This window comes from Nannobrachium achirus (genome assembly GCF_963921795.1).
Source record: "Nannobrachium achirus genome assembly, chromosome: 17".
Classification (NCBI taxonomy): domain Eukaryota; kingdom Metazoa; phylum Chordata; class Actinopteri; order Myctophiformes; family Myctophidae; genus Nannobrachium; species Nannobrachium achirus.
In genome coordinates this window covers 32,572,255-32,584,754 of record NC_137824.1, presented here as the reverse complement: position 1 = coordinate 32,584,754, position 12,500 = coordinate 32,572,255, and the positions used below count along the sequence as shown (strand labels likewise).

At 43.7% G+C, this 12,500-nt stretch overlaps 1 protein-coding gene across 1 annotated transcript in view; it reads left to right on the top strand.

Moving 5' to 3' along the window:
* gpc3 (glypican 3) overlaps positions 1–12,500 on the top strand; it is a gene marked incomplete at both ends in the record, with an annotated part of 208,890 nt that overhangs the window by 92,505 nt on the left and 103,885 nt on the right. The window contains 3 exons of the mRNA XM_080746680.1: positions 8,125–8,237; positions 8,542–8,775; positions 9,419–9,763. Of these exons, the coding sequence (XP_080602806.1) occupies positions 8,125–8,237; positions 8,542–8,775; positions 9,419–9,763 (692 nt within the window). The remainder of the gene's footprint in view (positions 1–8,124; positions 8,238–8,541; positions 8,776–9,418; positions 9,764–12,500) is intronic.

Below are 12,500 nucleotides of genomic sequence, written 5' to 3'. Positions count from 1 at the left end.
TGTCTTTCCAGCTCTTCCAAACAGAAAATACATTTCGGGTTACCAATGTCATCCAATCAGGAGAGAGAGCTCATACAGTATACAGGATAAACAATATTTGACATGGCTATACTTGACAACGGCTACTCAAATGTAATATTAGATACTAAATGTCAATGTAATGTGTCAATTATAGTCGAATTCAAGAAATAGACACTGTGATGGGAACAATTGTACTCGTCCTCTCAAGCGAAATGATTGTTTTGTGGTATTCAATATTTTTTGAGTTACTGTAGGCTTTTAATTAGGAAAATATTTAGGATGTGTGTGCGTGTGTGTGCGCGTGCGTGCGTGCCTTTCTGATTATGTGTAGCCTCACAGATGCGATCAGCATTCCTCAACACTCCATGTCCATTACTGGTACCAGTCCTCTTGGAATTACAGTATAATTTGTAAAGTAATGATACACTCAAGAGGACACAGGGGTAAAAGTCAGACAATCACGGTAGAATTCCAACCGCCTCGTGGTCTCATTTTCCCTATAATCCCTTTTAACCACTTAAACCCTATAGTGTACTGTAAATCGTTGCTGTCGACCAGAAACCTCTTAACTCCATATTCTAACCTTTTGTGTTTTTTTCGTAAATTGATGCCAACTTGGTCATACTACAGCGTCACACAAAAGCATCAATAGTAGCAGACCACAATCTCGCAACGCGTTTTGAGCTCGTAGATCTGCTACTTTTGCTACATTCGAATTTGAATCCTGAAAAGGTGCAGTTTTGGACATAATGAGGTTTCCACCTGCCCTGACAGAGACCGTATACTTTGTTGACCAGAGTCCCCCAGGGCTCTATACTAGGCCCCCTTCCTCTTTGGATCTATACTAAATCTCTTAAGTGAAAATAGCCGATCTACAACATCACAACGCAGACGCAGGGGGGCCTATTTTCTTTCATTACTTAACCTTATCGCTATTTTTTTTATATCAAACATATCATTTTCCAAATGTCTGTCTGTCTGTCTGTCTGTCTGTCTGTCTGTCTGTCTGAGTGGGTGTCTGTCACAGCGTTTCTCCTCAGTGGCTGGAGCAATTGATCTGAAATCGCATCACCATTAGCATATGAACACACCTGACATAACTGTGAAGCCCGTTTGTCACTTTCACAAATCATATGCTGTATATTAGCATTTTTATGGTGTATCTATATCTATTCTGCATCTAGCTTGAGGCATATCTATTCTGCATCTAGCATGAGGCAACATGTTTAACCAGCTCTGTGTGTGTGTGTGTGTGTGTGTGTGTGTGTGTGTGTGTGTGTGTGTGTGTGTGTGTGTGTGTGTGTGTGTGTGTGTGTGTGTGTGTGTGTGTGCAGGCAGGTTGGGCGGGGGGGGGCTGGGGGGGGCGGGTCGGTTGTCTGGCCCTGTTACAGATTTTGTCCAAAAATCATGCAGATCGGTACACAGTATCTCTGTAGCCATTAAACAAAACGGGTATTTCTTACATTGATCCTACATATTATCATGCAAGCACCAGTTAAAGTTACTTTCCATCCCTCATATACTGTGTGCACAGTGCACATCCCATAACCCACACACTGCACATCATTTCGGAGCTCATATCTTTGAACGGGTAAGGGCTAGTATATATATATTTTGGAAAAAACATTTTGAACTACTTCAATAGCTGATCTCTAAAAATAAATAAATTGTAGCAGCATCATACTCTCATTGCCTCCGACATTCAACTTTACTTACGTGTGTGTGTGTGTGTGTGTGTGTGTGTGTGTGTGTGTGTGTGTGTGTGTGTGTGTGTGTGTGTGTGTGTGTGTGTGTGTGTGTGTGTTCGCGCGTGCATGCGTGCGCGCATGTGTGCGCGTGTGTTTTCTGTGAGAAGCTTCAGATAGAAGTGTTTGTACCCTTGTGGGGAGAGGCAATAGTTAAAAAGTCAGTCTGAAAACAGTTCCCGGCTTATTAATATGGAGGCCGGAGCTGATCCAGCATTTGATTATAGTTTAATTGACATCTTTGATGAATGGCTTGATAGAGCAGAAAGCGTACGTATATATGCATCCCATGATGATAAAGCATCCCGTGGCAACGCAACACTTTGCTGACTTACACGATTCTCAATGACAGCTTGACAGAGAACTTGTTGAGTATTGGACGCCGTTCAACGATTCGCTTAAACATATTTTAATGCCAAGGCTAAGTTGAGGGGAGCCAAATCCATGGAGCAAACACTCCTTGGCTGCTGAAAGAAGGAGGGATGAGAGAGGAGAGGAGGAGGAGAGAGAGAGAGAGAGAGAGAGAGAGAGAGAGAGAGAGAGAGAGAGAGAGAGAGAGAGAGAGAGAGAGAGAGAGAGCGCAGTGGTGTAAAGTAACTAAGTACATTTACTCGTAATGTACTTAAGTACAATTTTCAGGTACTTTTACTTTACTGGAGTATTGTCTTCTACTCCACTACATCTCAGAGGCAAATAGTGTACTTTACTCCACTACAATTATTTGAAAACTTTACTACCGGTAGTTACTTTGGAAAGCATATATTAACCAGCCATGGCTATTTGAAAATAGCCATGGCTGGTCGCGTTGCAAAGCGACGCGTTGTGAGCTTGTAGATCTGCTATTTTCAAAGGATTTTTTATACATTTGGAAACGTGTGAAACAGGATATTGTGCACACTGAGTACTTTTACCTTTAGTACTTAAGTATATTCTGACGCCAATACTTTTGTACTTTTACTCAAGTAGATTTTTAATTCCGAACTTCTACTTGTTACAGAGTATTTCTACATTGCAGTATTGATACTTTTGCTTAAGTAAAACATTTAAGTACTTTTTCCACCACTGAGAGAGAGAGAGAGAGAGTGAGAAAGAAAGAGAGAGAGAGAGAGAGAGAGAGAGAGAGAGAGAGAGAGATGCCAGGGAGATTTTTTTTTTCTCCCTGTGCATTGTATCGGCGTTTCTGCCCGGGGAACGGCTCCGGTCTCAATGGAGAACGATTTTTTTCCCCGATAGCCAGCAATTACCTCCTTCTACATGAGCACGCTCCCGGCAATACAAATGCTACTTGCAAATTTTCCGTGTGACCCAATATGTTAATGCTTGTGTCCCTGCGTCTGTTAATGCGTGTTCCTCTGCCTTGCAAAGCCGCATGCAGGATGTCACAGGCTTCTCTCTGCCTTCCATTAAAGGACACCTGATCCCCACAGAGTCACGCACCCAGGAAATGGGCCCTCAGTGCTTCTTAACAGGCAGCTCTGTGACCCCTCGGGCTACTTAAAGCCATTGTATTGCACTCATCAAGAGCCATGTAGTCTCTCTCCTTTACCACTTATAAAGTAGCTCTTCAGCACGCGGTGTAAGTGATACTTATAGAGATACTATCTTACATTATGCGGTGTGTGATTTAAGAGGTCGCCATAGAGACGGAGGGAGGGAGAGAGGAGGGGCTCGGTTTCACTCCTCAGTAATGACCCCCCCCCCCTCAGGATTGGGTGCAATTTGAACACAAACCAATCCTAATGTACTTCAATTTATCTTGTCCGTGCGGCGCTATTTCTGTTGAACTTTGTGTTTGTGCAGTGGTGGAAAGTAACCAAGTACATTTACTTATGTACTGTGCTTGAGTACAATCTTGATGTATTTGTCCTTGACTTGAGTGTTTCCAATTTCCAATACTTTTACTTCTACTCTACTACATCTCAGTGGCAAACATTGTACTTTTTCTCAGATATAAATTATAATATTATAAAACATATACATGAACCACTTTAGCCCTATTTTATACCTTGGCCGATCTGTGTGTGTGTGTGTGTGTGTGTGTGTGTGTGTGTGTGTGTGTGTGTGTGTGTGTGTGTGTGTGTGTGTGTGTGTGTGTGTGTGTGTGTGTGTGTGTGTGTGTGTGCGCGTGTGTGCGTGTGTGTGTGTGTGTGTGTGTGTGTGTGTGTGTGTGCGTGTGCATGCGTGCGTGCGTGTGCATGCGTGCATGCGTGTTGGATGTTCTCTCCTCCCAGTCTGTCTGTGCATTCTGCACATCTGTCTGCTCATTGATCACAGAGGGAAGTGATTCTCAGACACAGCAGGACGGTTCTGCCCTGAAAATCCAGGCAGATGTCTGGACCAACGTCCTCGCATCCTCCTCACATCCTCACATGCAGGGTGGGAAGTATCTGAGTGCTTTTACTCAAGTACTGGACCACTTGCATGTAACCACTTAAAGGAGTGATACAGACCAAAATAGGACCCCCCCTGAATGAGAATGTTTCCACAGACGTTCTTACCTGCAGGTTGATATGTCTCATTTCTGCCCCTGTTCTGAGATTTGTAGATTAGTCCACACATCTAAAACGGGCTTATCGTCTCTATCCGAAAGCGCACATTTCGGCCGCTTCCAAAAAAAAGGCCTTATGAATCGTCCAGACATGGGTTCTATTTTGGTCTGTATTACTCCTTCAAACCCTCTATTCTTAGTAAAACTGACCTAAGTCTACACCAAATCTCTTTGATGTAGCCGTAAATATTTTGTGAATGTTCCCCCAGAGGCATGCTGCAGTGTTCCAGTGTACAGTTTTGAGGTACTTTTACTTAGTATCTTAGAGGCAGATATTATACATTTTGCTCTACTATAATTATTTGACAGGTTTAGTAATTAGTTACTTCGATTCGATTATTAAGACGAAAAAAAGACGAAACATTATATTAACTGATAAATGATGGTGTGTTATTATGGGTTAAGCTGCACAGCAGCACATAAAGGAATTCAAATCAGCTCCACCTTTACCAGCTGCAACATTAATGTGATGAAGACTAATACTAATCAAAATCCAATAATGACTGTGAAATGGACCATTCTGCATAATGAGCAAGTCTTTAATCTTTTTAGTATATTTTGATCACAACACTTTTGTACTCAAGTAATATTTTGAATGCAGGACTTTTACTTGCACGTCTTCTACATTCTGCTATTTCTACTTTTACTTTAGTAAAACAATCTGGGTACTTTCTGCCAGCAATGCATCCTCACAAGCTCACATCCTCACCCAGGAAGCTGCATATAGATTCACCCAGCACTGACAGCAGGGACACGTTTTGCTGTGTGCGTAGGCAGCATCACACTGCTGTTTTATCATACTGTACATACAGTACTGTACATACAGTATGCTGTAGTACTGCACAGATCATACAGGACATACATGCAGAACTCAGCTGCCAGCCTGCCCACCTGCTCACCAGTACCCGTACGTTCCAGAGACCATACACCAGTGCTCCGTGACCTTCACTGGCTCCCGGTCAAACAAAGAATCCACTTCAAAATACTACTAAACACCCACAAGGCACTAAACAAGATCAGCTATTTGAACTATTTAAAAATGTTTTTCAAAATAGTAAAAAAAAAAAAGGCAAAGAAGGTTAGGGATAATGGGTAAGGCATTGACGGATATAGGGTTTTTCCCCTAATAAAGTTGTTTATTCTTAGTTATCTTGCTCCCCATGTAAAGCGTTGTTGGTTATTCAGAAAAGCGCTATATTAATTTGAGATATTATTGTTATTATTATTATAGGCTACTGTACACACAGTATTGTACATAATAGTACATTCAGTCTTCCCCTCACGTGTACACACATTCACTCCTGGAGCTAGAGACGTTGTCTTCTGCTGTGGTCCACCGACCTTCACTGACCTTCACTCCATCAGTAGCTTGCTGTGAAGCACCGAAGGACACCTTGTGTTTGATTGTTTGTGGATGGGACAGTGATGCTAAATCACTCCCACTTCCCCACAGCTGCTCCAGGACACAAACAAACACTCAGCCCCCAGCCCAAACATCCCTTATATCCACATGCATCCACCCCTGCAGTGTGCATGTTGGACAGTGCAGCTCTCTCCTTGCCGGGCTGCCTGCAAGTACAACCAAGGGCCCATGCAGTATCCGACTTGCACGCAGAGTCGATATAGGAAGAGATATCAAGAGAAAGTTCATGTGAACGGCCACTAGTTTCGTTGTTTCCCCAGTGCTGGTGTCAGAAACAAAAACTATTCAAGTGGGTGGGTTTTTGCAGAAATTTACACTTGATTTTATTACCTTAATAAACATTGTCAATTTGTCATAAATACTTGCTTCCAGTCGCTAGTTTAAAGTCTTCTTTCAAACACCTTGATAAGTGAGCCTGTTTTCCTGACCCCATCAGAGTCAGGGATCTGACCTCGTTCCTGTTTGCAGTGTCGTCGACATCGACAATCTGGCCCATTACTTTCATGTCATCAGCATAATGGCATGATGACATGTACGGGGAATAGAGAGGACCCAGAATGCAGTCCTGAGGGGCTCCTGTGTTGATGGAGGGTCTAAGGGTCTGCTGTACTGCTGCTCATTCTAAACACTTGTGGGGGGGAAGGGGGTCAGAACTATCAAAGTGTCTCTCATTTGACCTCATAGAGGTCAAATTAAAATCTTTCAAAAGAAGCCACCGAAAAAAGAGGACGCAAAGAGGACCGCTGCCCTGAAATGAGCAGCCGCTGTAAATCGATAACTGGTGACATCACAAGCGGCCCCTGAATCAGTGAGAACAGAGATGAAGTGATGTCGTGGACCAGTCCCGTCTCCCCGGCAGACCGGCCTACTCTGTCTCTCAGCTCCCCTGCTACGGTTGCTAATGGAGCTTTAAATCCCCTCTATTGTCTGTTCCTCGCCCTTTGGGCCTCCCCGGTCGATGGGGCAGAGCTCTCGCTTCTTTGCCACATTGTTGATAAGACTTCACTTTCCCTACTTGAAAGGCCACTGATTCTTTACCAGCACATGGCCAGGTTTCTCAGGGTTTGTCAAACCCGCAAACCCTTGGATCTGTTCTCCCGGTCTGCAGTTGAAGCTTTGCTCTCTCCTTATAGTGTGCGTGTGCGTGTGCGCGTGCGTGTGCGTGTGTGTGTGACACACAAAAGGACACAATAGAGCCGGAGAGACAAATAGAGGAAGAGAGGAGAATGTGAGAATGTTTTGTGTGTTTTGAGTTGTTTTAGCGATAAGTGCTCTGCTAATTGGCAGCATTTTTGTTCAGATTGTAGAGACGTCTTCACAGTCTTCCTGAATTAAACAACCTTCAAACAGCAAGTCTAACGATGTCTCACTCCATCTCTCCCTCGGTTTTTGTCTCTCATTATCCCTCTTTCCGTTTTCCGTCTCTCTCTGTCGGTCTCTTTATCTCTCTCTCTATCCGCCTCGCTATTATTATTTATTTGTGTGGTAACTGTGGTTGCCATAGGCAACACATTATTGTATTCGGTCCGAGATTTTTTTACCCAGCAAAGTGAACCTGTATTTTGAAAACTTTCTGAGTGGTGTTATCCAGGTTGGGCGGCTGCACAGCAGAAAAGTGAAGCTGTTGGTCATGCTTCACTTGACATCACAATATAGTGTATATTATATTATGCTTATAGGTCTATAAATGGTGAGCCAGAATTCATTTCCCAGGGGATTCCTCATGACTCGCGTCACGGCAACCACACTTGCAATTTCTCAGAATTGCATCTTTCTGGTTTCTCCCTGTTTCTCTCTTTCTCCCTGTCTCGCTCTGTCCATCTCTTACTCTCTCTCCCTCCCTGACTCCAGTGTTGATTTCGTCGACTAAAACTATGACGAAAAATGTTTGTCGACTGTGTTTTTTTCACTGATGAAAACTAAATAAAAACTAAACAAAAACTAAGCTGTGGTGACTAAAACAAAGACTAAATATATTGACAATTTCTTCAACAAAATAAAAACTAGACTAAAACGTTAGGGAGGGACTAGTGGAGAAGAGAGTAATTTTATGTTTGGTTGCTCTCAGGTGTTGCATGCTGAAAATAGCAGATCTACAAGCTTGTAGATCTGCTATTTTCAGCACACAACCAAGTATAAAATCAGTCATTACGATGCCATCAAGGCCTGCCCAAATACATTTTAGTTGACTAAATCAACTGTAGATTTAGTCGCCTAAAATCTTATGATATTTAGTCGACTAAAATTAGACTAAAACTAATACTTTTCAGGTGACTAAATTATGATTAAAACTAAATGACGTTTTATTCAAAAGACTATGACTAAAACTAGATCAAAATTTGCTGTCAAAAAAACACTGCCTGACTCTCTGTCTCTCTGTCTTTCAGAGGCCTTCGACCTGGTCCTCCGCCACGGCCGTAACTCCACGCTGTCCATGCTGCGCACAGAGTTTGCTGGGCTGGGGGGCGGCGCCCAGGGCTCGGTGGGACAGCTCTTCCAGGTAGGGATGCAAATGATCGATTCATTCATTAATTGAGAGTTGATAATTGATAAACAAAAATGAGCGCAGAATATCAATAACATTAACGAGCGTCAACGAGGTTCAGCTGGACACCCACTCTGCAGTGCTCCATGGAGTCTGTCTCATTTCTCTCCAAAAGCCTTTGAATATGATGGAATATGATTAAGGATTACTGTGATTATGATAAGCTCACATTTGATATCATATCACCCACACTGTGCCACACACCATACCTGTAACATTCACTAGTGCTTTATAAACATGTAAACATCCCTACTTCCAGGACATCTCCTTCTACATCCTGGGCTCTGACTCCTCTGTCGACCACATGGTGGCAGCCTTCTACGGCCGCCTCTTCCCCCTGGCCTACCGTCGGCTGCTGGGCGGGGGGTCCGCCTCGGCGTCCGAGGAGTGCCTGAGAGGGGCGTGGAAGGACTCTGGGGCCTTCGGACCGTACCCCAAGCTAATGATGACCCGGCTGTCACGCTCGCTGCTGGCCACACGAGTCTTCTTGCAGGTAAGTGTTGGTTTGATTGGCTAAAACCGTGACGAGAAATGTTCGTTGACTACCTTTTTTTAACTGACGAAAACGAAATAAGAACTAAACAAAAATTAAATAATTTCGTCGACAAATGAAAAATAGACTAAAATGTTAGAGATCCAGTAGAACTAAAAGGGCGACATGCAACCTCGCGAGGTCGCGCCAATTCTTGGCCATCTGGCCAGTGATGTATCGGACCAGTTACCCATATATGGAAACCCCTTATATCCATCCTTATACCCCATATATGGAGGTTCATGTGCTGATGGTACATCCCTTTTATGCCCATACATGGAGATCCCTGTCTGAACCAGCCACACAGATATGGGCTGTCTTCCTCCATATATGGGCATTCCCATATGAAGTCCTGTTAGGTGCTTAATATTGATGACATCAGGGATCTCCATATATGGGCATAAAGGGATTCTGAGTGGTTCCCATGACATCACAACATACAATCCCTTTTATGGATTATATCCCTTTTTTCAGATAGACAGAGATACGCGGACAAGATATGCCGGTTTTCATAGTAAACTTGCAATTATTATTATTTTTAATTGAATTAAAAAATCTAATAACAAAAACTGTGAAAGATAAAAATCTGCCATCAAAACCGCAGGCGCTGAACCTGGGCATCGAGGTGGTGAACACCACGGACCACCTGCGGCCCGCGGGGCCGCGTGACTGCGGGCGCTCCCTGCTGCGGCTGTGGTACTGCCCGCACTGCCAGGGACTGCTGGGGCCCCCGGCCTGCCGGGGCCTGTGCCAGGCCGTGATGGGGGGCTGCCTGGGGGGTGCAGCCGAGGTGCAGCCCCACTGGCGGGGCTACGTGGACGGGCTGGCCCGGCTGAGCGGCGCCATGCGGGGAGAGCAGGACATGGAGGCCGCCGTGCTGAGGCTGCACCTGCTGGTCAAGCTGGCTCTGAAGCACGCCGTGAACGCACGCAGCCGCCTCAGCGCGCTGGTGAGTCCCGGCGAACCTCACGCACGCACGCACACCATTGGGGGAAAAAGTACTCACATTTTTTACTAAATAAAATTAACAATATTGCAATGTAGAAATACTCTGTTTCAAGTAAAATTCCGGAATTCAAAATGTACTTGAGCAAAAGTGCAAAAGCACGGTCGCAGAATGTCCCATTTCAAGTTTTCAAATGTATGCAAATCTTTTGAAAATAGCAGATCTACAAGCTAGATCGTCTGTTTTCAAATGGCTGAAATGTATATACTGTAGGGCTGCATGTTTTGTAGTAATAATCAAAACCTACAAAGTAAAGTCAAGTTCTCCAATAAATGTAGTAGAGTACAAGTACAATATTTGGATCTGAGATGTAGTGGAATAGAAGTCAAATTATTGGTAATTGGAATTACTCAAGTAAAGTACAAATACCTCAACATTTTACAGTACTTAAGTAAATGTACTTAGTTACTTTACACCACTGACACACGCACACACAAAAACACACACATATGCATGTACAAAACATTTGCTAACCGCTAAATATAACCTCTGAATGCTTAATCCTAACACTAACCCCACTCATATGCACACTGGTTTAAAAAGATGTACACATACACACACACACACACACACACACACACACACACACACACACGCACACACACACACACACGCACACACACACACACACACACACACACACACACACACACACACACACTGAGCTCAGGGCATCATGCAGAGAGAGGATGAGAGACTGGTGAAGTGTGAGTTGGTGACACATGTGTCACACAGCCAGGCTGGTAGCAGACAGTTATTCTTCTCGTTAAGGCGACATTTGAAGGTTAAACTGCAGAAGTGATGACAGGAATTGTTCACTTAAACAATGGAATGTTTTCCTTGGGGAAACATGTGCAGGCACTTTCATTGTGTGAACTGTACTTTGGCTTTCGGGGGAGCTCACTTATGGGATGGTAGAATGGGATGAAATAGAGGACCGACTGTTTCTTTTTGCAAAGAAACATATAGCTGCAACCTAAGCATGTAGGCCTACTTCTTTCTGTTAGCACTTGCTGTCGGGCAGAAACCTTTTATCTCCTAATCTGACATTTTTATAGTGCTGTTTTTTCTCAATGCTGTTCAAAAGTGTTATGAAAAGGTGGTGAAAATAGGGGTTGGCAAAAGGGTCTTTCTGTGTGGAGTTTGCATGTTCTCCCTGTGTCCCCTAGGGTAGGTACCCTCACAAAAAACCATGCAGTAATCCTGGTCTCTATACTGCCTCCCCATGGCCAGAGGGGAAAATAACTGGTTGCAATAAGGTGTTCCTTCCACGTGCTGCGTCCAACCGGATAAGTTCCCCCCCCCCCCCCAGTCAGGTGATAAGAAGCGGCCTGCTCACTCCTCGTGCACTGAAGGAAGCATGAGCTCAGTTCAGGGCTCTCCCCAGGTTGGCAGCACCCTGTAGACAATAGGGCTTCCGGTGTGTTCCACAATTCCTAGCGGAAGTGCTGCGTTTAACGGACGTTACGTCATGCGATGCGGGTCTGTTTACATTCCCCAGCGAAAAAACTAAAATAGATTGTAGCTCTTAACTCACTCTTAATAGGTGTAACATTGCTTGAATCAATGTTTTTGTTTGTATATTGTTTATTGCGAGCGTAACCGACGTAGCAGGAGACGTAGACCAGATTTTTTCGTGCAGGGAATACGTTTGCAGGAACACCGCACTGTGAAAAAAATACAGCTTCCGGGAAAATTCAGCCCCCCCTCCCAGAACGTCTTCTGCCTTCTATTGTCACCAGGCTTTTCTCTTCGCAGATGAGTAAGCCTGGCTACGCGAGGCTAGGTTGGCAGAGGGAGCACCAGGATTACAGCTTAGGCAATTGGTGAGAAATGGGTTTCAAAATCATGGGATAAAAATGTAGGAAAAAAATATGTATATACCGGTATACAGTATAAACAACATAGAAAATGTGCGAGAAACATAGTTAAAGAGCATGAAAGAATACAAATGTGCTAGAAACATCAGTCAACGTCTGTGCAAGAAATGTAAAATCAGCAAAACAGCAAAAAACTAATATCACACGGATAGGTCAAAGAGCAAACCAGACTATTAACACGCAATGAGCATTAGATGGAAAACACAGCACGCCAGGCTGTCTACATGAAATTACCCATCACATACACTTGAGTTAAGTAATTTCATCACTGCCGGATGGAAACCTTGTATGTCCAAGGTTTCCAGGAAATGTAAAAAACAAGCTGTATTCCAATGGATCCAACGTATTTATCCTTTAGTCATAAGCTCCTTTCATTGGTTTCAGTGGTTCAATATTCATAAAAACCCACAGACAGACTAAAAAAGACAGAAAAGCTACATACCTACATACATTCACACATAGAAAAACACAAAAAGTTGAAATATGGAGATACAAGGTTCCTGCCCGACTGCGACAGTTTCTTGGTTAAATTAAGACATCAAACACGTATCAACAACAACACACGCATGCATGAGCACGGAGATCAAGTCAGTGAAGTCTATGATATTGCGCTGGCGCTGCCACACTGCCATGATGATGACAAGAATAGCATGCATGTCTTTTTTAAAGTGAATCGGTGATGAAACTCCCTCATGTATGAATCATGCATCATTAATCGCCTAATTTTACGTGTGATCCATGATAATGAAGATACAGAGAATAGAAAGGCATGGCAGAAGATAGCATATTGTCACTATTTT